Source organism: Poecile atricapillus, chromosome 11 (assembly GCF_030490865.1).
Source record: "Poecile atricapillus isolate bPoeAtr1 chromosome 11, bPoeAtr1.hap1, whole genome shotgun sequence".
Classification (NCBI taxonomy): domain Eukaryota; kingdom Metazoa; phylum Chordata; class Aves; order Passeriformes; family Paridae; genus Poecile; species Poecile atricapillus.
Window position 1 is genome coordinate 19,049,772 of NC_081259.1, and position 26,349 is coordinate 19,076,120.

At 54.7% G+C, this 26,349-nt stretch overlaps 1 protein-coding gene across 1 annotated transcript in view; it reads left to right on the forward strand.

The window, feature by feature from the left end:
* HCN4 (hyperpolarization activated cyclic nucleotide gated potassium channel 4) overlaps positions 1-26,042 on the forward strand; it is a 91,155-nt gene extending 65,113 nt beyond the window's left edge. The window contains exons 4-8 of the mRNA XM_058847054.1: positions 776-994; positions 11,757-11,903; positions 13,146-13,386; positions 14,922-15,086; positions 24,454-26,042. Coding sequence (XP_058703037.1) covers positions 776-994; positions 11,757-11,903; positions 13,146-13,386; positions 14,922-15,086; positions 24,454-26,042 — 2,361 coding nt within the window. The remainder of the gene's footprint in view (positions 1-775; positions 995-11,756; positions 11,904-13,145; positions 13,387-14,921; positions 15,087-24,453) is intronic.
* The last annotated feature ends 307 nt before the right edge of the window (positions 26,043-26,349 follow it).

Sequence of the window (26,349 nt, forward strand, 5' to 3'; positions counted from 1 at the left end):
AATTATTTGCTTCAGTTCCCTCTCCCACACGTGGGTCATTGTGAAAATCTCCCAGTGCATCATCTCAGTTTATCCCAGGTTACCAGTGGGGCAGACTGGCTGCCCTCCCTGCTGGAAAAAGCACATGGAGTCTCTAAAAACCAGGGCCAAAGTGCTGATCTCAGATCACAGAATCTGGGCTTGTTTTCCAAATGGAGTGAGCTGGGCTTGTGGGGTGGTGAGGGCTCTGAGCACATTGAGGTGTAGGGGCCCAATGAGGGATACAGGAGTTATGGGGCTATGGGGGCATTGAGGTGTAGGGACCCAATGAGAGATACAGGAGTTATGGGGGCATTGAGGTGTAGGGGTCCTGTGAGGGATACAGAAGTTATGGGGCTATGGGGGCATTGAGGTGTAGGGGCCCTGTGAGGGATACAGGAGTTATGGGGGCATTGAGGTGTAGGGACCCAATGAGAGATACAGGAGTTATGGGGGCATTGAGGTGTAGGGACCCAATGAGAGATACAGGAGTTATGGGGGCACTGAGGTGTAGGGGCCCTATAAGGGATACAGGAGTTATGGGGCTATGGGGGCATTGAGACTCCTTATCCCTCCTATCTTTCAAAGACCCCCCATCCCTCCAAGCCAGCAAAGAATGAAATTTCTTGTGTACCATGTCAAGGTGCCTCCACCAGGGATTTCTGGCTGCAGTGCCAGGGCTGCTTTCCCACCCCATATCCGTGTCTGGAATGCCATGTGCCCGTGCTGAGGCCGTGCCCTCCCTGTGTCCCTGCAGAACGACTCGTGGGGGAAGCAGTACTCGTACGCCCTGTTCAAGGCCATGAGCCACATGCTGTGCATCGGCTACGGGCAGCAGGCACCCGTGGGCATGTCGGACGTGTGGCTCACCATGCTCAGCATGATCGTGGGGGCCACCTGCTACGCCATGTTCATCGGCCACGCCACCGCCCTCATCCAGTCCCTGGACTCCTCACGCCGCCAGTACCAGGAGAAGGTAAGGACAGCCCTGCTGGGGCTGGGCTGGGCTCTGTGCTGTGCAGGGGGAGCACAGGGTGGTCTGTGCTGTGCAGGGGGAGCACAGGGTGGTCTCTGTGCTGTGCAAGGGAGCCAGGGGTGGTCTCTGTGCTGTGCAGAGGGAGCCAGGGGTGGTCTCTGTGCTGTGCAGAGGGAGCTGGGGTGGTCTCTGTGCTGTGCAGGGGGAGCACAGGGCGGTCTGTGCTGTGCAGGGGGAGCACAGGGTGGTCTCTGTGCTGTGCAGAAGGAGCCCAGGGTGGTCTCTGTGCTGTGCAGGGGGAGCCCAGGGTGGTCTCTGTGCTGTGCAAGGGAGCCCAGGGTGGTCTCTGTGCTGTGCAAAAGGAGCCCAGGGTGGTCTCTGTGCTGTGCAAAAGGAGCCCAGGGTGGTCTGTGCTGTGCAGGGGAGCCCAGGGTGGTCTCTGTGCTGTGCAGGGGAGCCCAGGGTGGTCTGTGCTGTGCAAAAGGAGCACAGGGTGGTCTCTGTGCTGTGCAGGGGGAGCACAGGGTGGTCTCTGTGCTGTGCAGGGGGAGCTGGGGTGGTCTGTGCTGTGCAGAAGGAGCCCAGGGTGGTCTCTGTGCTGTGCAGAAGGAGCCCAGGGTGGTCTCTGTGCTGTGCAGGGGGAACTGGGGTGGTCTGTGCTGTGCAGAAGGAGCCCAGGGTGGTCTGTGCTGTGCAGAAGGAGCCCAGGGCGGTCTGTGCTGTGCAGAAGGAGCACAGGGTGGTCTCTGTGCTGTGCAGGGGGAGCACAGGGTGGTCTCTGTGCTGTGCAGAAGGAGCACAGGGTGGTCTCTGTGCTGTGCAGGGGGAGCCCAGGGTGGTCTCTGTGCTGTGCAGGGGGAGCACAGGGTGGTCTCTGTGCTGTGCAGGGGGAGCCCAGGGTGGTCTCTGTGCTGTGCAGGGGGAGCACAGGGTGGTCTCTGTGCTGTGCAGGGGAGCCCAGGGTGGTCTCTGTGCTGTGCAGAAGGAGCCCAGGGTGGTCTCTGTGCTGTGCAGGGGGAGCACAGGGCGGTCTGTGCTGTGCAGGGGGAGCACAGGGTGGTCTCTGTGCTGTGCAGGGGGAGCACAGGGTGGTCTCTGTGCTGTGCAGAAGGAGCCCAGGGTGGTCTCTGTGCTGTGCAAGGGAGCACAGGGTGGTCTCTGTGCTGTGCAGGGGAGCCCAGGGTGGTCTCTGTGCTGTGCAGGGGGAGCTGGGGTGGTTTCCCTGCTGTCCAGAGAGAGCCTGGGCTGTCAGTGTGAGAGACCAAGGATGCTGTTCCTTGGCCATTCAATCCCATCCATCCACTCCAACACCCCTCAGGAAGAAACAGCAGGAGTTAAGAGCAGGGCAGGGAGATGATCATTGTTGTCCCTGCCTGTCTTTGGACACCAACGTTATCAATGTCACTGGTACCTACAATTGTAAGTCACTTCTTCCTTTCCCACATCTTGTTTCAAACCCCAGGTGAACGTTCCAGAATGTGCAGCTTTTGTTTAGCAAGTGCTCTCTTTAAAAGTATCCAGATTATTCGCTCCAGTGCTCCTGAGTGAAGCTGCAGAACAACCCCCAAAGCCCAGATCAAGGCTTGGGAGCTCGGAGCAGGTTCCCCAGGTAGCTGTGGAATTAATGGCACCATTGTTGGATTGCAGAATGGAGGGCACTGCCAGAAATGTCACATCTGATCAGGTTGCCACTGCCACAGTCACTGAATTTGTGAGCTAGGCAGGGCATCCAAAAAAAGCAGCTGCCCTCAGTTGGTGGGGCTGGGGAGGTTTTATGGCCAGGGTCTTGTGGGTACATTTGATCTGTAGATGAAGAACTGCTCCTATTCTGACCCTGCCAGGTACAGTTTAGGTGAGAGGGGGCTGTGATTCAAGTGGGGGAACTGTGAGCAGCAGGCACTGATCAGGTGAATTTTAAGTTGAGGGAGGAGGTGGAATGACCTTGGAAGGGGTTTGAGACACGGGGATTACAGTGGGAGGAGAGCAGGGCAGAGAGGAGAGCAAAGACCAGAGGCTGACTCATGTTTGGAGCATAGGGAAGATCCCAAACCACAGCTAGAGCTAAAGGAGGGGGAATGCCCAGGAGAAGAGCGTGGAGGCCTGGGATGCATCCAGAGCATCCAGAGTTTCAGCTCTGTGTCACAGCTGAGCCAGGCTGATCCCGATGGAGAGCAGGGCACGCCAGAGAAAAGGACACTGCAGCACTGGGAATGCAGGCTGATCAAATCTCAGGATGCAGAGGATTTATTCAAATGTGTTTGAAGTAGCATAGAAGTCAAGAAGCGATCTGCAAAGGCAGCCACCTGGCCAGCCTGGCACAGCCACACTGCACCTGCAGCACTGGGCACTCCGGGCTCTGGCTCCAGCCTGAGCTCCACACAAGGGCACTGCCTCACCCTGGCACTTGGATTCCACTCAGTGCTCAGGGAAATCAGGGAAATCATCTCAGGGAAATCAGCCCCCAGGGACTGCACAGGGGGCAGCAGGGACAGTGGGACGTGTCAAAGCCTTGTTAGAACGTGGGGATGTGAGAGGGTTACAGACCCAGGACAGGACAAAGGCAGTGGGGAGGGGATTGAAGCATTTCCTCTGGCAGGTCCATTTCTCAAGTTATCCTCCGAGGATCAAAGCCTCAGGGATTGAGATCGTTCATTTTCCCCTTGCAAATGGGACAAGTGATGGCCTAAAAACAAATATGTATTTACTTTCTGCATTCCTTAGCACTTGAATAGCCATGATTAAAATGAGGCTGCTGTGTGATTTGCAGCCCAGCAACTCAATTTAGTTCAATCCTCCTGGGACAAAATGTCTGGTGAAGCAGATTAGAGAGAGAATCTCAACAAGTTTGGAGGTCGATTGGTAGAGGCCAGCAGCAATTGCTCTGCTGAGCACCCTGTGGGCTCTGCCTGTCCCTCAGCACAGCTCAGCCTGCAGGGTCTCGGGAGCCGCTGTGCTGGGAGTGGCCAAGGAAAGGGACCCAGTGGAGAGGGACAGGAGCAGCACAAACACAAACAGGAGAGAAGTTATAGCCAGAGCTGTCCCAGGAGGTTCTGCTGTGTGGGACTCTCAGGACAAGGTTCAGGAGCGGGTTTTTGGGGAGGTTTCAGATTGTCCAGACCTCTGCCAAGGCACTGGTTCTTCCCTTGGACAAGCAGGGCTTTGGAAAAGAGGAGTAAAAGCCAAGCTATGCTGTCTGTTGGCTTCAGGAGCAGGCTTGTCTCACTCCACCTTGGATTCTCTGAACACTGGGACATTCAATCCCTGTCCTGCCAAAATCTCCTCCTGCAGCCCCTCACTTTGTGCTGGGCTGGGTTGTGCAAGGCAGGGAAGCTGGGTGGGATCCATGTGGTGGCAGGAGCCATGGAGGATTCAGAGGGAATGCCCCCCTCCAAGGTGCTGAGATTGCTGAGCCCTGGCCTCCCTTCAGATGGGAACAGCTCTTTGGATGTGTGGGGCTCTCTGGGGGGACTGTTGGACCTCCAGCCCCAGAGGCAAAGTGAGAAGGGACCTCTCTGTCCCATCCGAGTTTCCCGTGCTCACAGAGAGTCAGCGGCAGGGTCAGGAGCTGATCTTCTCTCTTAACCTCAGTCTGGAGTTTAACCCCACAGTGTCCTGCCACCCAAGACTGGCATCTGCTTGCTGCACATGAGCCAGCAGCACCACAGCTCCTTCCTGAGGGATTCTGACAGCCACGTTTCCCCCGAGTGCTGCTGGGCCTGAATGGATGTGACAGCTCTGACCAAGAGCACGCCCCTTCTCACCCGGAGCTCCTGCCGCTGTCTCAGCTGGGCACGCCTTGCTGGCTTCCCACACCCTCACTGAGCTCATTTCTTCTCCCACATTCATTCTTGGACACATCAGTGGCTTGAAGGAGATTACTTTTGAGCCTGGTGAGTGGCAGAGCTGGTGCAGGTGCTGGTGGAGGGGGGCAAGGACAGGAGCAGGCCTACAGGACCCTCTGCAGCTGTTCATGAATCAGCTCAAGCCTTAACTTGATCACTGCCTGCAGAATTACCCCCCAGCCTGTGTAACTGTGCCTCACATCAGAGGAAGGCTGTTCCCTGCCCAGGAGAGGAATAAACTAGCCAGATATACCCGTTATTTTCATGCTTTTTCCAGGTTCTCCTATTAATTTCTTTCCCTAATCCTGCAGCTCAGCTGGATTAGTATTTCTGTCAAGTCACCACGCACACCCTCTCCTCCTCCCCAGCTCTCTGTAACCTTGAGGGCTGGGGGAGGGTGATGGTGCAGCTGGCTGCAGCTCCTTGGAGCAGGGCAGGGACACTCCCTCTCCCATCCCAGGGATGCAGGGAGGCTCAGCTGCCCAGGTACCCCAGAGGAGGGGCTGCTGAGGGGCAGGGATTGCTGCTGTGAGAGCCCAGTGAAGCCCTGATCCCCTCAGGATCTGCTCTCCACACTCCTTCCTCGCTCCTCTTCCTCCTCCCTGAGCAGTCTACCCAGTGCCTCTTGTTCTCAAAACACCTCTTGACTCTGGGTAGGGACTTGCCCTTTCCCATGTGGCTATCCTGGAGCAGCAGCATTGCAGGGGGACAGGCAGGCAGCACTGAATCACTCCAGAAACCCTGCAGAGCACTGGCATCACCCCCCAGCTCCTCACCCTTCTGCTTATCCCCTGCTCTGCCTGGACAAGCACTTCTTGCTGCAGCTTTAACATTTCAGCCCTTCTGTCAGCACCCTGAATTCAGCAAAGAGAAACTGGGGAAGGTTTAGTCAGGGGAAAGGCTGAAATAAAACAACTGGAAGGTTCTGTCTGTTGTTGAAGGGAAATCCAGACAGTGCCCTTGGTCTGCCCACTGCTCTGAGAGCTGGGGGCCTGTCCTGGGTCCTTCCTGGAGACCAGAGTTTTATTAGCAAAGAGTTTAAAGGGTGATTTGGGCTTTTTTATGAGGAAAACCATGAGGAAACTGTGGAATTCACACCTCCAGGGTGCTGCAGAGTCTCATTAACCTCAGAATATTTAGATAAATTGACTTGAGGAAAACCTTTCAGGCGTTGCTGAGTGCCCAGATGGAGATCCAGCCCCTGGCAGTGGGAATCCCAGATCTGCTTTGTCAGTGGGCAGGAGCTGGAATCCTTCACCTGCCCCAGGCACCTGGAGCAGCCCCAGCAAGGGGCAGAGGAGCCCTCACTGAGCTCTGTGGGTTTGGGCTGCTCAGAGCTGCCTCCCTGTGAGCTTGTGCAGGTAATTGGGAGCACAGATCCTACCTGGGCTCCTGGATAATCCCACCAGCCCAGTGCTGATGATCACCCCTGCCCAAAGAGCTACTGAGCCCTGTGCTGGAGCTCTGGGGATGGCTCAGCCACACTCTGGGAGCCACAGCTCCCACTGCTGGGGGAAACTTCACATCCTTCACCAGTCTGGGCAGGACTGGAAGTGACATTCCCGAGAGAACTGGTCACCAGTAGGTTCTCAGGGATCATTCCCACATTCCTGGAGCTCACAGGCTTTCTGGAGAATTCTCCTCCTGAGCCAGCACCCAGGGTGGAGGTCAGGGAAGCTGCAGAGCTCACTCACTCCTTGGGTAATGTGTGTGAAGGAGAGGGCAGGGAGTGCAGCACTCCAGAAATTAAAGGTGTTTGCAGCACTTAATCAGCTGCAAAATGTAATCAAATTTCCTAATTGGAAAAAGTTTGGAGAGCCTGGCTTTATCCTGTCATGCCAGCACTGGTTTTGTTCCCTCTGTGGAGAGATGGCCTGAGCACCGTTGTGTCCCACGTTACTGTCAGTCAGAACACCCAGGGCTGGTAACAAGGCTGAGAAATGATATGGAATTGTGTCAGGGCCTGGGGTCCCAGCACTGCCTTTTCTGCAATCAGGGGGTCTGGCTGCTTTACAGAGTCAGAAGAATGTAAGAAACGGGTAATGAGGTGTTCATCTCAGCCAGAAATTCAGGAATTGTGTCAGTTGTTTTAGGCTTATTTAATCCTTTTCCTGCAAAAAAATCCTGGGTTGGTTATGAAACAGAAATGTTTGTTTAATGAAAACCTGATGTTTTCTCCTTGGAATGTCTTGCGGTGCAAACTGCCTTAACAGACTGGGGTCAGGTAGCTCCTGTTCATGCAAGAGAATATGTCCTTGGTGGACTTAAACTTGAGAGAAGGCCCACTCTGAAGCTGTGAAACATGTCAGAAACAGTGGGGTTACACTCAGATTCACCATCTCCATCCTGGGCTGGGAAGAACAGGGGGTTCTGCCCTGTGGCCACCACGGTGACACCCGCTGCAAGCTGGAGCTGCCAGCCTTGTCCCAGCAAGGGAATGTCCCTGCCTGGGCAGCTCTTCCCATGCCAGGGAGGGGTTTCAAACTTCAGTATCAGTCTGGGAGCTCATGCTGGCACTCCAGCTGTACAGAAGTAAACAGTTAAATAAACAAAGAGCTGATGCTGCAGCATGGAGCCTCGCCCAGAGCCAGCAGTGCTGGTCCCTCACTGCACACACTCCCTGCTCCCCTGTCCCCATCTCCAGCCTCTGGGGGCACATTTCACCTTATCTCCCCCATCCTGCTCTTCTGTGCAGAGCACTGCTGGTACTTTTCCCCATCCCATTCCAGATGTGAACCTGGCATCTCCACAACATCCTGTGGTATTTCTCAAGATGGACTGACCCTGGCCAAAAGCTCCCTGTGCTGGCCTGGTGCCTTACAGCAGGATGTGTAAGGCTCCTCCAGCCCAGGCAGGCATTCCCTTCAGGGGCCATTCCCAGAGAAAACAGGCTGTTCCCATAGCCATGCTGAGCATTCCCCGTGGGATGCACAGGATTAGACCTTGGGGCTCAGCACCCACACCATTCCATGCAGAAGGATTTGTCCCATGGCTCCTGGATCTCAGAGCCCCGAGCAGCAGAGATGGTCAGAGGCAGACAAGGGTATCATCAGACTCATCACTGATCTCCCCAGTCCCATGCCACCTCCCAGCCCAGCAATGGGATTGTCCAAAATCCCTGCCTGAGCAGGAGCTGATGCACAGCCATCCCCCGTGCAAGGAATGTGCGACAGAAAGCAGAAGAAAAGCTCCAGGAATTGTCTGTACCACAGATCAGGAGCCTGACTCTGGGCAACTCCCCAAGGTACCCTGCAGTAAGGGAAAAAGTGTTCCAGGTTTTCCAGGAGGTGACACTTCAAACTCATTTTCTGCTGGCAAAATGAGTGAGGGCCATGGAATCAATTAATCCAGCCTTTGGAAAGGCTCACAAGCAGGACATCACATAAAGCTCTTGCAGAATGGAGGCAGCTCCCAGATTTTTGTCACAGAACTTCTGTTCTTCCCTTAAACCCTTCCTGCAGCCCCATGACTCCATGAGAGTGACTGTGTGGAGTGAGAGGTGGGATAGAATAAATCCTGAGGGTGGGAATATGAATGGCTTAAGAGAGAAATAAACCCCAGAAGTCAGTTTGGGGTTTTTTGATTATTTTTTTTTAAGGTTCCTGAATGCTGGGGAGCTGCACTCTTTGACTCTTAATCAGAGAAAATAAAACAAAGATTCCAGTGAGTGCTGTCAGGAGCATCCAGGTAGAGAATCCCATGAGCTGATCTTTCCCCTGTGGAGCACTGGAGTGCCCCAGCACTGGACAGGGTGGCTCTTACCCAGCCTCCAGGGACATCCCGCTGCCAGAGCACCACAATCCTCCCCTGGAGCCTCCTTCTCCTTCCACAGGTGCCTCTGGTGACTTCCATGGGCTCCAGATACGGAGATATTTGTGACTGGACTTGAAGCCGGTGTCACAGTGATCTCAGCCTAATCCTGGAGGGATCCAAGCAGTGCCAGAGCCATGGGATGTGCTGGGATGTGCTGGGATGTGCTGGGATGTGCTGGGTTGGAAGGAGCCTCAGGGATCGTGGAGCCCTGCACGGGACACCCCAACAATCCCCCCCTCCCCGTGCCTGGTGGTTTTCATCTTCAGAACTGGGGCAAGGAAAGGGTTGAGCCTGTTCAGCAATTTATCTCTGCCAGGGAGAGGAGGGTTCCTGATGGATACTGAGGGTGTGGAAGGAGTTAAAAATATTTCGTTCACTTTGGACTGTGAGTGATTGGAGCTTTGGTAGGAGGGAAGTGGTGAGAGAGGAGGGAAAGTGGCCAGCTATAGAAGCAAAAATACTCAGCTAAATGGTTTCCTTTTGATATATTAATACCTCCTTCAAGGGCTATTTGAGGAAAAACAGACTTAAGAAAATGAGCTGGGATTTAAATGGGCTCGATTGTCTTCAGAGAGATTTAAATAATTCCTAAATGAGTGTTTTCAGTTGAACTCAGAGAGGCCACTGAGCTCTGAGCACAGGTCAGGCTGGGGACAGGGAGACAAGTGGGAGGCTGAGCAGCCGAGGAGGAGGAGGGAGGAGGGGAAAGGGCTGTCAGGGGAGCCTAGCCATGGCTGGAAGGCAGCAAAGGGACACCAAGTGGCTTTAGAAAGGGCCAGCTGAGCGTGGCATCATCTGCCTGACCCCACAAGAGTGGGGCCTTCAGCAGCTCCAAGGGAAGGGGGAAAACCCCAGTGAATCTTCAGTTTCTCAGACATGGAAAGAAGGAGTTGATGCTTTCATTTCCGACTGCATCTCTGCCCAGGGGAGAGCTGAGGGCCCCAAAACCCTCATGGGTGAGAGGAGGGAGCAGCAGCAGAGGCAGGAGAGACAAGAGAATGTCCTTAACCATGACAGAGAATGATGGCTCCTTATTTCACAGTTCACTTCTAAAACCCTGATTTTCATTTGCAGTCGGAAGCAGCACCTTTATTCGTGGGGAAGTAAATTTGTCCTGTTTTCCCTGGGAGCCTTATCTGGGGACAGCAGTGGCAGGGGGACTCTGGCAAGGCCTGGGGACACTGCAGAGCAGTAATTTATTGCTCTTTGTTGCAAAGCCATAAATCCACGTTCAGTGGTGGATAAGCAGAGCCCCAGTCACCCCATCCAGCCCGTGCTGATGGATTTTTGGAGCGTGGGAATGTTTTTCCCAGGGAGAAAAGGGCAGCTGAAGATGGACAGCAAGTGGCAGTGGAGGAGAGGACAGGGCCAGGTGGCTGCAGCAGGTGAGGGGAGGCACCTGGTGACAACTGGTCACTGCTTCAGCTCAATCACTGCACTAAAGCTGAGAGCATCAGGGGGATATTTTTGGCAAATCATTTATTCAAGAAAAATGCAGCATTAAAGCAAGCAGAGCTCTTTGTGGATTTTAGATTAATTTAATAAACCTGAGTCAGCAGAAGCTCATGGCTGATGATTTCCTATTCCAGAGTCCCACATACCCTGTGCCTGGTTTGCCAGGTCCCATGGCTCTCTCAGGCTGCAGGGCCTCTCCAGTGGAGAGACATCTATGGTTAGATGAGCCAAAACCCCTTCAATTTCTGCTTGCAAGACCATAACCTCCAAAATTCTCTTTGGGTGAGCTCCCCACAAAGGATCTGCAGCTTTCCACTTCCTTTGCCTCTCTCATTTCCTCTGGGCTCCCAGCACATCCTGTCCTGCCACAGCCAGGCCCTACAGAGCCTGGTGATGAAGGGCAGGGGTCGGTGCCTCCCCTGCCTTTGGTCAGGCTGGAGGGATCAGAAATATTTCCAGGCAGCTCCCGTGCTTTGGGAATGCCAGGAAGCCCCGAGTGTGCCCTCTGCCACCTTGGCTCCTTGGGGGGCTGCCCTCTCGTGCGTGGTGCAGGTGGAGCTGGCAGTGCCAGCACGGGCTGTCCCCGGGGCAGCAGCAGGGCTGTAACCAGCACAGCATCGCTAATCAAGCTCTCCAGCTCAAGCTGCTCTAAGGGGACATTCAGGGACACATTTAGCAGGGAGAAGAGGGGAAATGGGGCTGAGAAAGGAGCAGCACAGTCCTTTTGTCAGCAATTAGTGCAGTGTCCTGTACTGCCACCAGCAAAAGGAGAGTGACCATTCCCTGCACACACCTTGTCCTGCAGCACCTGCAGGGCAACAGGACCCTGGTGCAGCCCTTGGGGGGCTCACAGAAAGCACCATTCACCCCCAAAGCTGCTCTGCCAGCACTCAGAGTGTGCCCTTGTATTGCGTTCAAACTGACACCATGGAAATGGGAATCGGGAAAATGGGAATTTAAATGGGAATTTACCATCAGGTAAAAATGTGGATGGGTTTGGGTGAGTGCTTGGGGAACAGGAACGAAGAAGAGGGGAGGAAAGTCATGGGAAAGCAGAGGTTCCATCGTGGCAAGGCTGGCAGGAGCACAGAGGGGAGAAGCAGCAGGCTGGGTACTGCAGCTTCAGCCAAACTCAGGATGCTGATCCTGGGTGTGCCCCTCTGTTCTGCTGTGAGCACACATCCAGGGCAGGAGCTGTGCTTCCCCTGGGACAGGCCCTGGGGCTGCACTTCTGGGACACCTCTGGAGCCCAGCTGGCCACTGTCCTGCCATGTGCTGTGGAAAACCTTCCTTGGGGGCACGTGGATTCTCCTGCTCCCATCCTGCACACTCCTCACCCAGCACTGCTGAGTGTCCTCCCAGCCAGGCACTCCTTCCTTGCTCCCAGCTGGGGCTGTGTGGAGGGCAGCTCAGGCTGCTCAGCAGCCAGGGAATGAGCAGCTGTCTCCACAGGGCTGAGGATGAGGATGAGGATGAAGTTAAACCACGGGGAACACAGCAGGGTGGGCTGTGGATCGGACGGGCCCTCCCTCCTGCTCCAGATGGCCCCGCTTGAGGAGAAGGAAGCAGGGCCAGCACCTGCTGCCCGTCAGCAGCCCCGTTTGTGGCACATCCTGGGTTATAACTGCTGCCCCTCGTGTCTCCCTGCTCAGTACAAACAGGTGGAGCAGTACATGTCCTTCCACAAGCTGCCCGCCGACATGCGGCAGCGCATCCACGACTACTACGAGCACCGCTACCAGGGCAAGATGTTTGATGAGGAGAGCATCCTGGGAGAGCTGAGCGAGCCCCTGCGCGAGGTAAGAGGGCAGGGAACGGGCAGGGCACGTTCCTGGCAGCTGTGCAGCTCCTGGGGAAAGAGCTCAGGAAGCTCCCACCTTGTGTATTTGGCTAAAACTCAGCATGGAGTGCTGGCTTCACCTGTGCCCCATCCACCAGCTCTAAGTGGGGGAGTCACAGGAAGAAGGAGCTTTCAGAGAAGCCCCCTTTCCTTCCCAGCTGAAGCCTGGCAATGCAGGTTGTCCCTGCTATGTCACCAGTGTGTCACCCACCAGCTGCAGAAGGGGCCTGCCTTCTGTCTTTGGCCCCCAGCAATGTTCTCTCTCCACAGGAGAGAGAAGAGCTGAGCAAGTGCCAGCCAGAATTTAAAACTAGTTTTACTGAAGTCTCAAAGGGCACCCCTCTGAAAACACCCATAGGGGGAAACAGATGCTTCCCCAGCTCTCTTTCTTCCCGCTCCAGTTCTCCCTGTTCCCATGGAGCGCTGTGCTGGGGTGATGGGCTCAGCAGCACCTCCTGAGCGGGAGCTGCTGGGGCACAGAGCAGCTCCTGAGCTGTCACCCTGCGAGTGACACAGAGCCCTGAGGGGGCACAGAGCAGCTCCTGAGCTGTCACCCTCAGAGTGACACAGAGCCCTGAGGGGGCACAGAGCAGCTCCTGAGCTGTCACCCTCAGAGTGACACAGAGCCCTGAGGGGGCACAGCCCGGCTGTGCTGGCAGCTGAGCACCCGAGCTGGGCTTTCTTCAGCCAGGCTTGGCCATCCAAACTCTGCCCAGTGCCTGCTGAGTGCCTCTCCCTCCTCTCCTGCCCTCACTCTCCTCCTGGGCACATCTGTGCTGTTTATCAGTTCATTGACAAGCGAGGGCAGCAGAGAACGAGGGGCTGCCGAGGTGAGTTCTGACACCTGCTCAGAGAGGAGCCCTGGGCTTTGTCAGATGGCATTTCACCGCTGCTGTGCTCCCTCACAGCCCAAGGTTTCCTGCAGAAACAGGAATGCTGTGTGTATTCCGAGGTTTGAGTGCTGTCCCTGCTCAGGGGAGGCAGAGGGCTGAAGGTGCTGGCTCCAGCCCTGCTCCGTGCTCTGAGAATCCGGAGCCCCTGCAGCCTGCGCCAGGGCAGCCAGCCCAGGGCACAAACAGTTTAAATGCACGGCTCAGGTGGGGGATCTTCCCAGGTGCTGACTAACCCTGTGTGTGTCCTCTGCGCTCCCTGTCCCTTCCTCTTCCTCTGCCTCTCTCTCCTTTACACCACACGTGGTCAGGAAATCATCAACTTCAACTGCCGCAAGCTGGTGGCCTCCATGCCCCTGTTTGCCAACGCAGACCCCAACTTTGTGACGTCCATGCTGACCAAGCTCAAGTTCGAGGTGTTCCAGCCCGGGGACTACATCATCCGGGAGGGCACCATCGGCAAGAAGATGTACTTCATCCAGCACGGCGTGGTCAGCGTGCTCACCAAGGGCAACAAGGAGACCAAGCTGGCTGATGGCTCCTACTTCGGAGGTGCGTGCGCTCGGGCATTCCTGGATCCACGTGGGACTGACCCCCAGCACCTCCTCCTCCATCTCTGGGAGGTGACTGGTGGGCACTGCAGAACCTAGGTGATAAATAACAGCAAAACACAGCGGGGGAACTTGGTTCTTGCAGGTTCATTTCTTTCTGACAGATGGGTGAAGCTGAGAACCTAAAGGTAAAAACAGCCTGTTCTCACTTCTGCAGGCACATTCCTGCCTCTGCTGTCTGGCATCTCCCCCATGAGGGGCTGGATAAACACAGAGGGAAAATCAGTCCCTCCTCTGCCCTGCCTGTGGCTCAACAAAGTGTCCTGGGGGTCAGCAGGCAGAATGTATGAGCAGCAGAGCTCTGGAGCAGTGGGACCAGCAGGAGGCTGGGAGGGATTTAGGACATTGCTCTCACAAGAAGCACAAAGCCCCCTCTCCTGTCAGAGCCCGTGCAGAGCTCTGCCAGACAGGCAGGTTGCAGGACAAGCTCTGACTGCAGCACCTTTGAGGATGTGCTGAGACAGAGCAAAACCTGCCTTGCCTTCCCCCCTTTCCTCTAAAAAATTCCTCCTCTGCATTTCCCACACTCCTGTCACTCCCGGTTCACGTGCACCTCGCCTGGGTACAAGGATTTTGCAGCCTGGTGTTTGCAGTTGGAGGGTTGGAGTCAGGATACCCTGACTGACAGATGGGATTGAACTTGCCCATGACATTCCATCACAACTCCTCACACACCAGCACTGTCTCCCAAGCAGCATTTCCTTGGGAAAGCTGCCTAGGAGCGCGCTCGTGACCTTGTGCTGCTGCTGTACCAGGGCTTTGGGTAGGCTCAGCATGAATCCAGGGAATGGTGCAGGAGAATTGGCACCCAGCACACCCAGGGAGCAGAGTGCTGTCGCTCTGCAGCTCACACCATCTGTCCTGAAGTGCTTGTTTCTGCTGCCCAGACTCCATAAGCAGTGCAAAAGCAGGATTTGGGAGCTCTCTGCTGAGTGTTGAGGGAGCTGTGGTTGAATGCAGGGCTTTGTGTTGTGTAGCCAGCTGAGCTCCATGACAGCTCTGTAAATACACCCAGAGCTGGGAGGTGCCACTGACAGTGCTTGTGGCACTGACATGGAAACCTTTGCAAACTGTGGAAAGACAAATGTCCCAGGTACAGGGATCAAAATTACAGCCGGGCACCAAAGGCACACATCAGCACAGAGCCTCTCTACAAATCTAGAGAGAATTGGCTTCAATGAGAGCACGGCTCGACCTTCTGCTCCACAGTGCCCACAAGGAGCTGGAGAAACACAACTCCTCCAGTGTGAGCACACAGTGCTGCCTTTGATAACCCCCAGAACAAGCCTTGGCTGCCTGGCTGGACCCGCAGAGCTCCGAGGGCAGCCGTGAGTGGCAGCTGCCCCAAGCGAGCCCCTGGTACTTTGAAATGTTGGAACATTGACTGTGGCTGGGTTTCTGTGGGAGGGCAGTGCAGGGAGGGCTGCAGGGTGCTGGTGGTGTCCATGGGCTGTCTCAGCCTCTCTCTGTTTGCAGAGATCTGCCTGCTGACGCGCGGCCGGCGCACGGCCAGCGTGCGCGCCGACACCTACTGCCGCCTCTACTCCCTGTCCGTGGACAACTTCAACGAGGTTCTGGAGGAGTACCCCATGATGAGGAGAGCCTTTGAGACCGTGGCTCTGGACAGGCTGGACAGGATTGGTGAGTACAGGGGGGAGTTTCCTTCCTTGGCCGCTGCCTTGGCAGCTCTTGCCCAGGCTTGGTGCTCAGTTCTGTGCTGGAGTTGGGAAGTGAAGGAGATCCCAGCCTGGCCCTCCTTTCCAGCTTCAGCTCCCTCAAGGACCCCAATCTAAACCTACTGGAGGTAAGTAAGTTGAGGTTGAATATTAGGGAGAAATCCTTCCCTGTGAGGGAGGTGAGGCCCTGGCACAGGTGCCCAGAGCAGCTGTTGCTGCCCCTGGATCCCTGGCAGTGCCCAAGGCCAGGTTGGACATTGGGGCTTGGAGCACCCTGGGATATTGGAAAGTGTCCTTGACCATGGCAAGGGGCCTGGACTAGATCAGCTTTGGGCTCCATTCCGACCCAAACTGTTCTGGGATCCTGTGATTGTAACAGCTCATGTCGACCCATCCCAGTCCTGTGAGAGACACAACCTGTGCTGCAAAGATCCTTGTCCAGGAGTCTCCTCCCCAGCTAAAGACCAGCATAACATTCCTTGGTCACAGCCAGAGGTGTTGAACAGAGAGGGATGAAGTGACTTGTGCAAGGTCATCCAAGAAGGCTGCAGAGCTGAGGAGCATTTTGGGGTCCCAGTCTAACTCCTTTAGCTCCTTATCCATCCCTTCACAGTGCTTGCATTCCCACTGCTTTCCACATGGAAAGCTCAGTGGAGCTCTGAGCACAGTGCAGAGGGCCAGGAGGATGATGAGGTGAGGGGGGTAGGGACTAAGCTGGCATCCCAGCAAGAGGTGCAGTGCCTCTGGGGCTTCTTCTGCCAGGAGCATTTGATTCTGTCATCTCATTACCTGCTGAAAATCAGGAGTGCAACCCCTGAGAAAAAGGCTCTGGGCTGAGGACACAGTTTAGCAAAGCCCAGGCTAGTGAGGCCCTGGTGGAAGTGGCAGTAGGCCCAACACTTGGGTTATTTCAATGAGGCTGTAGAAACCACAGAGAAAATGTAAAATCAGTGCAGGGATGGGCCAGCTTGGCTTTATCTAAAGTTCTGCAGGTCTGGGTGCTCAGTGCTACTCAGCTTTCCAGCCTGGTGCTCTCTGGGACTGTGGGATCAGGTGGGCAGAGCATCCTGTGCTTCCTGTCCTGTGCTCCGTGCCCCTGCACACAGAACTGAAATCCATGGAAAATTCTGAGCCAGCACAGAGAACCTCACGTGCTTCTTCCCCAGGGAGAACTCGCCTTCCACAGACAGCTGCAAATGTCAGCATAAGGTCACAAGGTGACACAGAGCAAGTGGAACAACAGGCCCTTTGCTGCAGGGCTCTGCCACAGCCCCGGCTCCCATCTGCTGTGCCCTGCTTGCCCTGGCAATGCCCCTCGAGAGCTGCCTGTTCCCTTAACCCTGCACCTCAGCTGTCGGGAAATGGCTCCTCCACAGCCCTTTGTGGTGCCCAGCTCTCCTCGGCTGGAACTGCCCCACAGAGCCCCTGCTGGAGCTGGCAGATCCCATGGAATTCCCTGTTTGTAAATAAGGCATTTCTTCCCTTCCTCTGGAATGTGCACAACACAGAAGGAGCAGTGCAGTAGTTGTGTACCAGCCTGTGACTTCTGAAGGAATTCAAGGTTCCTACATTCTGCTGAGACTCTCTGGAAGTGCAGGAATCAGATCTGGAGGACTGAAGTTGAGCAGCAGCAGTTCTTGAAAAACAGGGATGAACAGAAGCTGGACCATTTTTGCTCCTGTCCCATCCAGTTCTGGATCTGTGCACAAGGAGGAAGGAAATGGAAGCCTCTTTCCAAGTCACTGGTGCATTCACTGGCTCCCTTCTGCCCAGGTGCCACTCACTTCTGTCCTTGTGCCGCTCGCTGCCACAGCAAGGACAGGAGATGGTTCAGAGGGCCCTGCCACTCTTCTGGGACCAGGATAAGATCCATCCAGTATTCCCCCTGTTCATTGAGGGAGCAGGGAGGAGACTCTCAGCCCATCCAGCCCCATGGAGAGAGATGTTTATGGGATTTCTGGCCACTGGGGCACTTGGAAAGCGTGGTCTAAGAGTTGTGGGTAACAAAACAAGCAGGAAGGGGCTCAGCCCATGCAATGACAGGAGCAGGATTGGTTGATGGAGGCTTGATGGGCACTCCCACGGCAGAGCTGAGCAGTTTGGAAGCAGTGGGTGGGCACAGGGGAGGGGAGGAGAGGAGCCAGAGCCCCCCAGCCTGTGCTCCCGTGGCTTCCTGCAGAAACGTGGGCTGTGCACAGAGCTGTCAGGCAAAGAGCTGAAGGCTATCCTTGAACTTCTCTTCCTGGGAATTGATGCTGGTGTCCTGCCTGGATTAGGCAGGAAAGGGTTCATCTCCATCACTTGACAGAGGCTGGGATGCTACAAAGATCTGTGGCCCTGCCTGGCTCTGAGAACTCCTTAACCTGCAGAATATCACACACGTGACACTCCGCAGGCTCGTTGGAAGGTTGCCACTCAAAGAAACTGGGCTGATCACAGATTAATGATCATTTTCACCCTGATGAAATCAGCCCTCTTGCTTGCTCCTGCCCAGGCTGTGAAGCTGTGTGTGGTGTTTGTGAGTTGCAGTGGTGCTGTGCTTTCTGCAGTGAGTAATTCTCTGTCTGGAAGCGCCCCAGTTTGCCGTGCCCCGTTACATAAGTCACACCATTCTCTTCCTGCCTGCCTTTGAAACTGGCTTCTTTCAGTGACCACTGGAGCTTAAAATTAGATTTCCACAAGTATTTTCACTTGTAAAACACCACCACTTAAATGCTCATTGAAAGTCAGCCCAGCACAGGTGGTGAATGCTGTCAGACCAGGGCCCAGGAGCAGCGGGGATGATGCTGTTCCACTGCTCCATGTGCTCTGATACATCCCAGAAATGCCTGCCACCAGGTCCTCCCCACCCACAGCAAGGTCACTGCTGAGAGCTGAAAGCCTCCTAGGAGCCAGAGTTTTTTTCTTGTTTCTTCTTTTCTTTTTTCTTGTTTTCATTTTCTTCAGGAATTTTTTGCCGCATGGTTTGAAATGCGTTTCCTTTGAATGCCACTTGCACATGTTTTGATACAGGGATCCCAGTAAAGTAGAGGATTAAAGATGCCTTGAGTTTCCTCCAGGCACTGCAGATGCTAAAAAAAACAAAGAAAAGCCAAAACAACACAATTCCAGCCTCTAAATGTAATTTATGATATTATTGCAGTATGAGAGTGTCTGTTCAACATACTACAGCAGTGGACATTTTAAAAGCTTTGTCTATAAACAAGCCACAAAAATAGCTGTTCCCAAACTTCTCGTGACCACCCTTGTGCTGCTGAGAAGCTGCTGGGTTTGCAGCCCTGCTTGTGTAGTCCTGAGTGATCCCTTGGGCTGGGCTGTGCTGGGCCAGGTGAGGCAGGGAGGAGAGCGGCTGGGAGCGGTGCCAAGCTCTGCCATGGATCCCCTGCTCGTCCTTGTGCTGCCTTTGCTCCCAGCCTCAGATCCTCATCCCTTCCACAGGGACAGTGACACTCACAAAGGGGGAGCGTGGATGTTCTGGGGCTGCTCCCTTGGGAATAGATGACACTGAACAAATAACTCCAGCAAGGCATGCTCAGCTTTACACTTGAACCAAATGGAGGGCCAGGTTTGTTCAATGGACAGAGTAACCCCACAGATCTGCACAGCTGAGAGGAGCAGGATGGGCTGGCCATCAGGAGGTAAATACAGAGATACAGAAGCAGTTCTTATTGGAGGCTGCTGACCCAGTGGTGCCAGGAGACAAGTGCCTGTGGCCCAGGCGTGCAGAGCGTGTGGGATTTGGGACACAGCTTCCCTTCAAATTCCCAGCCCTTGGCACAGGTGGGGTTTCTCACCCAAATCCTGAGAGGAAACACAGGTGCTCCTTGTGTGGTGTCCACTGTCATCACATGAATAACCACAAATGGAGCTGCCTGTTGTCAAGATGAAACACGAGGGATGGGACCAGCTTGCTCTTGTCATTGATTTATTGCTCAAGTAGCCAGATAAGATAATAAGATCAGTCTGAAGGTGTGAGATTTGGAGAGGAGCAACAAGTCAGCCATAGCTCAAGGTAGTCACGGGTTTCTTCCTCACACACCAATATATAACATTTTGTTCCAACAGACAATTGACACAAAACTTGTTTCTACTTCATAACCTCTCACCTTTGACTAATTCTGCCATACTGCCTCTGTCTCTTAGCTAATAAACTGACAGCTCATGTACCCACACACACTTCTATTATGGCTTCTGGATCCTTAACCTACCCTATAAGTCACATTATTAGAGTTTAAACTTCTCACTATTTTAATTTCTTACTTACTTAAGGCATATTCTTACAACTATAGGAATGTAAGTTTATAATTTTTGTACTTAGTGTCCGTGTACCTTTATAATTACATTAACCCAAGCTCTTTCCAAGGCTGCAGCTTGAACCCTTCAGCATTTGTGGAAGTTTCTATTTCTCCATTTCCCACAGTCCATGAGGAATCAAAGTTCAAGTGCCACTTGTGCATTTCTGTGGCTGGAAACCCTCTCCCTTCAGCAGCACAGCATGGGGATCTGGGTTTGCTCAGCAGAGAGAAAAAGGCTCTCCTTTTTGTGTGGTTTGTCTCTCCTTTTTGTGTGGTTTGTTTCTCCTGAGATGGCTCAGGTGAGTCACACCTAGCCCAGGGTGGCAGCTTGGACTTGAGCAGGAACTGAGTATCTGAATTTTCCTTCTGGCCAAGGCCCAGACTCAGGGCATCTTGTGTTTAGCCTGAGGAAAGGGGTCAGTAACTCAGCAGCCATGGGGGAATGTCAGTTCAGCTTAGTGCAGGGGCCCTGGCAGCCCTGCTCACCTGCACAAAGTGCCATTTCTCCTGTCACTCCAGAGGGGGACAGCCCAGCCCCCCCAGGAGGAGCAGTGTGGGGTGCTGAGGAGCTCTCAGGAGCCCCATCTCTGACCATGACCTTGCTCTTTGCTGTCCCCAAAGCTCTTTGCTGTCTGCATCCAGATAAAACACCTGCTCAAGTAACATTTTACCCTTCCAGCACCTTTAGAAATCATTTTCAGCCCTCTTTTTAATCATATGAAGAAGGAGCTGCTCACCAGTGACACCTCTCCTCTTGGGGGCTTCTCCCTGCCTTGAAGGCACTCCAGGAGCTGTCTGCAGACTTCAGAGCTGACAGTGCCAACGTGTTCAGAGTGTCCCAGAGCAGGTCCTGTCACAGCTGTCAGCTCCAGCAGGGCTTTGGGGGCCTGCAGGGACCTTGGCACTGGTCCCACTCGAGGAGAGGGCACCTCTGGCTTCAGTCTGCAGTGATGAGTGAGAGCCAGGAGCCCCGAGGGTGTCCCAGCCTTGGGAATGCCACTCACCCCTCCATGGAGAGTCACAGCTTCCCCAGCTCTAGATATTCCATTTTTTAAAATTATTTTTTTAAAAATTTTCATTCTGCAAAGCTCTGTGTGAGGAGTGGGAGGGAAGAGCTTCATTTATCTGGAGTGTAGCTGTGCTGAGACTGATCAGCTATCATTATTCCGTGTGTGCTGGACCTGCAGCAGCGGGGCTGTGCTCTGGCTGTGCACAGGGATCCCACCCTTCTGGGGGATAATTCAGGTTATGGAAGAGGGGGAGCAGTCAGAGAGAGGCCTGAGCTGTACAGGGAGGGAAAACTTCCCCTAGGGAAGAGAGGAATTGTGCATTTCAAAGGTAGCCCCAGAGTGAAGAGGATCCAGCAAGGGAGAAAGGGAAGGACGGGATGCAGGGAGAGCTGCCCTGGCAGGTGTCAAAGCTCACACATCCATGGATTTTCACAGCCAACCTCTCAGGGATGTCACTCCGAGTTTCCAGAGCAGGCTTGGAAGTGTTCTGAGGATGCTCTTCGAGCTGATCCAGCTGGCTTTGCTGAGCTCTTTGCCAAGGGCTCCTTAATTCTGAGCAGAAACCTTCCTACAGCAGGGAACGCAGCTCAGCGGGCTCCACCTGCATCTTCCCAAGAGGGAGAAGCCCATACTCGGGAGCTTAAGAATCATTTTGAATTCCCTGTTCCAGCTCATTTCCATGGGCACACTGACCCTGAGACCACTGCAGGAGCTGGAGCAGCTCCTCCCCTGGGGGCTGAATTCCTGCAGGAGACAGCTCAGGAACCACTGGCGAGGGAGGCACAGCCCCAGGGCAGGGCTGGGATGTGCAGCCAGGACCCAAAACCAGCCCTGGCTGCCGGGAATAATCGGTGGAGACCTGAGAAAAGCGCCCGTGTGGTGGGAGCAGCCATGCTGACAGCAGGGCAGAAGGCAGCCTAATAAAATGAGATTATTTCAAATGCATGCAAATTCGGAAAGCAGTTTAATGACCTGAATTCTTAAAGTGCAGCCAGTGGGCTCAGAGAGAACTGAAAGGAGAAAGGAACAGAAAGTCACAGCTAATTTCCCCTGTGTCCGGGCAGAATTTTAACAACAGAAAGCTAATTTTGATTGTTTGATAGAAGAATTATTGTTGAGTGCTGGCTCCTTTTATGAAATCACATGAGCATTTCTCCCTGTTCTTTTGTGTGCTATCTAGAATTGAGGAAAATCTGACTTTGCAGTTCTTAATTAGGGGAGCAACATCTGTTTGCTTCGTTTCCATAATTTTACATACCCCACTCCAAAGCACCAGGAGCTTTGCTCTGAACACCTTCAAGGCTCAGGAACCTCACCTCAGCTTCCAGATGAGCCAAACCCATCAGCTGCATCCCCCTCCTCCTGGCCAGGGGCTGGGACTGGGAATCCAGAGCAGGAAAAGGGCTTGGGAGCTGGTTCCTCAATCCCATGAGGAGGAGGAATAATCTCAGCACCAATCTTGGCCCACTCCTCATGCCGGTGTCTGTCTCGGGCAGCCCTGCCAGGGAATGTTTGTCCCAGCAAGATTCAGGGCCTGTTCCTGTCTGGGGCTGGTGGGAAGCAGGGTTTTCTCCAGAAGCAACCCACAGGGTTTCTGTTGGCGTGTGGAAACACCATGTAAATGAGGCAGATCATTCAAATGGGGAAGTCAATTAATTTTTCAGTTTGCCAACCAGTTATGATTTTGAAAAATGGTTTTGAAAAATTCCTCTCCCCTTCCATGGCTGGAAGAACATTTTCAGTAATCTTCTGCAGTGTTCTGGAGGAGAAATTTGATATTTTCTTGGCAAAGCAGAAGAGAAAAATGTGACCTAATGAAACAGTTAATAGAGGCAAGCTGGGCTCAGGAAAACAGTGAAGTGTAGTGTGATTTCAAAGGGAAAACGGAGTGTTCTGGTTTAAAAAACAACAAAAAGGATCATTTCAAGGTTTTTTACTGGTATTACTTCATCAGCTCAACACGAGCCCAAGGAGCTTTGATCAAACCATTTCCAGTAAATGTTGGGCACGTTTGGAAAGCCTCAGCACGGTCTGTGCCAGGGAAGCTGGGGCTGGGAGCCATCCGGGCTGGTTTCTCCTGGGAATCAGCCCAGGGATCACCCCAGAGGCACAGCCAGGCCACTGGAGGAGTGGGATGAGGTGTGGTGAGGCTGCTCTGGAGCTCTGGGAAGCTGTTCCTCGCTGCCTGCTCCAGCCCTTCACCTCTGCCCGCTGCTGTGAGGCCAGCGTGTGTCCCCAGGCACAGCCTGACCTTGCAGTGCTGCAGGAGCTGCACATGGCCCATGCTGGGATTTGTCCCTTCAGCTGCACAAGGGCAGCAGAACGAGTCCCTCTGGGAACGCTGCAGCTGAATCCCTGCGGAATTCCGGAGCCCTCACCTGCCGGCTGGAGCCTCTCCTCTCCTCTCTGCTCACTCTGTGTGTCTCTGAGCTCTGTGGGAGCTCATTCCCCGTGGTTTTAGCACATCTGGGTGGGAATGACTCTGTGAGGATGTTCAGTGACCTCCTGTGCCAGCCACTGCCAGACCCTGTTGGAAGGTGACCCTGGGGCTGGCTGTGGGAAGGACTGGGATCTGTCCCTTTAGGGGAATCCAGAGCTATTCCAGTCCAGCATACAACAAACCACCATTGGAGAATTCCTACACGTGCGCTTCCAGCCCCTTGAATGGCTTCAGCAGCTCCAAACTCTGCTTCCCTGCCTTCCTTGCCTTTCCTGCCTGCAAACCCTGCCTTCAGGATCGCATCCTTCCAGGCTAGGATCTTGCTCTGAGTGGGGAAAAAAAGCCTTTCTGCCTTTTTCTTTTTTGCAGGGAGTGATTTGTACTAGCAAATCAAACAGCAAAGCATTGAGCATCCCATCCTATTCCCCACAGCAGCCATGTCCTGGCTGCACATCCAGGGTCAGAACTCTGGCAACATTTCCAGAGCCCTCAGAGCCACCCTCTGTCCTTTGTGGGGTGACAAAGCCTTCATTTGAGACAGGGAAGGGAAGGAAAAACCTTCAGCACGTTCTTGCAGTTACAGTCAGATTGTGCCTTCCTCTTTTACGGGCTCGGCTCAAATCCCTGTCTGCTGTTCCTCCTGTGAGGGAAGGGAACACTTGGGAACAGCTTCCTTTGTCCCTGAGCTGCCTCCTGAGCTGCTGTGAAATCACCTCTATTCGGAATGTGCTGTCCTTACCGATGTTCCTCATGGGGGTGTTTTCTGTGCTTTCCATGCCTTGCAGCAAGAACTAAACATGTTTTACCTTCCCAGCCTCATGGTGGGAGTGACGGGGATCTCCCTCCTATTTTACAGTTTCCTCTCTATTGGTGTGCAAGAACTGTTTCACCTTGTTCTGGTGGTGGATTTGGAGCTCAGCGAGTTCTATCCAAGACTCTGCTGTTTCAGAGTGGCTTTTTAGGAGACCGGGGTGCCACCTTTGCTCTCCAGTGTTATTCCAGCTCTCTCCTGCCAGATGTTTGATTTTCCATTTGGCTGGAGTAAGAAGCATGTCCTTAAACTCTTGCTCTTTTATCTGCTGCACATTTAAAAGCTACATCATGCACTAAAAAAACGAATAGCCATCTGGATGTCATCTAGATGTGCCTCAGATCATAAAGATCTGAGAGTTGGCTGGGTGGGATCAAAAGGAAATTGCTCTGGTGCCAGGCCCTGCCCTGCCCTGGCTGGCTCTGTCCCCTCAGCCCAGGAGTGCATCCCTCTGGGGCCAGGTGCATTCCCAGGCTGGACAAATCATTCCACCGCTTTTTCCAGCCCATTGCAAGGGCAAAGAGCTGAGTTAAGGCCTGGATGCAGGCTGGGAATCCAGCTGGTGCTCCAAGGGCACAGCCGGGTTTGGATAGGAGCTGCAGGAATGCCTGAGGGTCTTACCTGGCCCAGCTGAGCTCACCAAGTCACAGAACAGAACCACAGAACCATTCAGGTTGGAAAAGGGAAGTGGGGCAGGAAGCTCCTTGGAAGCCCCCGTGCTCTGCCACCCCACAGTGACCCTTTCTCTCCTCCCTCCCTCCCTCCCTTCTCCACAGGCAAGAAGAACTCCATCCTACTGCATAAAGTGCAGCACGACCTCAACTCGGGGGTGTTCAACTACCAGGAGAACGAGATCATCCAGCAGATCGTGCAGCACGACCGGGAGATGGCTCACTGTGCCCACAACGTGCAGGCCGCCGCCGCCGCCGCCTCCACTCCCACGCCGGTCATCTGGACACCGCTGATCCAGGCGCCGCTGCAGGCCGCCGCCGCCACCACCTCGGTGGCCATCGCCCTGACCCACCACCCGCGCCTGCCCACGGCCATATTCCGGCCCCCCGTGTCCGTGCTGGGCTCCCTGGGCCAGCAGCCCAACCAGACCCCCAGGCAGCTGAAGAGATTCCAGTCGCTCATCCCGTCCGCCGGCCCCTCCGCCGTGGGCTCCCCGTCCAGCACCCCCTCCCAGCTGCACACGCCGGGCGCAGAGACCCCCTCGTCCTCGTCCTTCCACATCCAGCAGCTCGCCGGCTTCTCGGCCGCCGCCGGCCTGGGCCAGTTCCAGGTGGGATCCCCTCTGGGGGGCTCTGGCCAGCCGGGGCTGAGCAGCACCTCCTCGGTGGGGCTGAGCCAGCTGCAGAATGCGCCCTCGGGGTCACCCTTAGGTGCAGCTCAGCCCCTGCAGCAGCAGCAGCAACAGCAGCAACAGCAGCAGCAGCAGCAGCAGCAACAGCAACAGCAACAGCAACAGCAACAGCCAGCCCTCTCCAGCGGTGGATTTGGGCACTTCCAGCAAGCCACAGCCAGCTCCCCATCGACATCCCTCACCCAGCTCTCATCAAACTCCCCCCCCAGTCTCCTGAACCAGTTCCAGCCCACCACGAGACCACTGCAGGGGGGACAGTCCCAGCAGCTCTCGGGCAGCGGGACCCTGGGGGGAATGAACCACTTCCAACACCCTCCTTCTTCCAACTCTCCATCCTCCAGCCTAAGCCAGCTGGCGCAGGCCTCGGGCGGGCCGTCCGCGGGGCTGTGCCAAACACATCCAAGTGCTTTAGGATCTCTGACTGGAACGATAGCCCAGCTCCACCAAGAGCGGCCTCCCTTCGCCTCCGCGTCCTCGCTGCAGCAGCCCGGCGTCGCCTCTCCCTGTTACACCCCTTCTGGCCTTAGCCCTCCCAGTCAGAGCCCGGTGGCCAGCAGAACTTTCCAGAGCGGCCCGGCGGGCGCCTCGGGCTCTCACGGCTCGCTGCTGCTGCCGCAGCCCGCCAGCCCTCCGGCCCAGCCGCTGCCCGGGCGCGGCACGGCGCCACCGGGACGCCTCAACCAGGACATCAAGCTGATTTCTGCGTCCCAACCCTCTCTGCCCCAAGAGCTGGCTCAGACGCTGGGCCACCACAGCTCTCCTCATTCCTCTAGAGAATCTGTTTCCAGCTTCTCCCCTTTCCCTGGCGGCGGGAGCGGACTCCTGGGGAAGCCTTGCAGCTCCATCCCCGGGCGGGTGACGCTGCCGCGCCAGATGTCCTCAGGTTCTCTGCCTCACCCGCTGCTCTTCGGGGCCGCCCTGGCTGCGGGCGGGCGGAAAGAGTCCCTCGTGCTCACGGGGGATCTGGAGCCCGTCAGGTCCAAACTGCCCTCCAATTTGTGAGGACTCCTGCAGGAGCTGCTCCTGCCAGCTCTGAGCTTCGGTTCCTGACGAGTTCACCGAGAGATTTTTTCCTTTCTTTCCCCCCCACCCCACCCCCAGCGCCGCTCCTGCTTTTTTCTTTTTATTTTCCTCCATTTCTTTTTGTTTAGGTTTAACCGTGCTTAGAAACAAAGTGAAAAACAGCAAGGAAAAAAAAAAAAAAAAAAAAGAAGATAACCAGGTATTCTTAGAGCTATAGATTTTTGGTCACTTGATTTTATAGAATATTTTAATACACAGGAAAAAAAAAAAGGATACGAGCAAATTT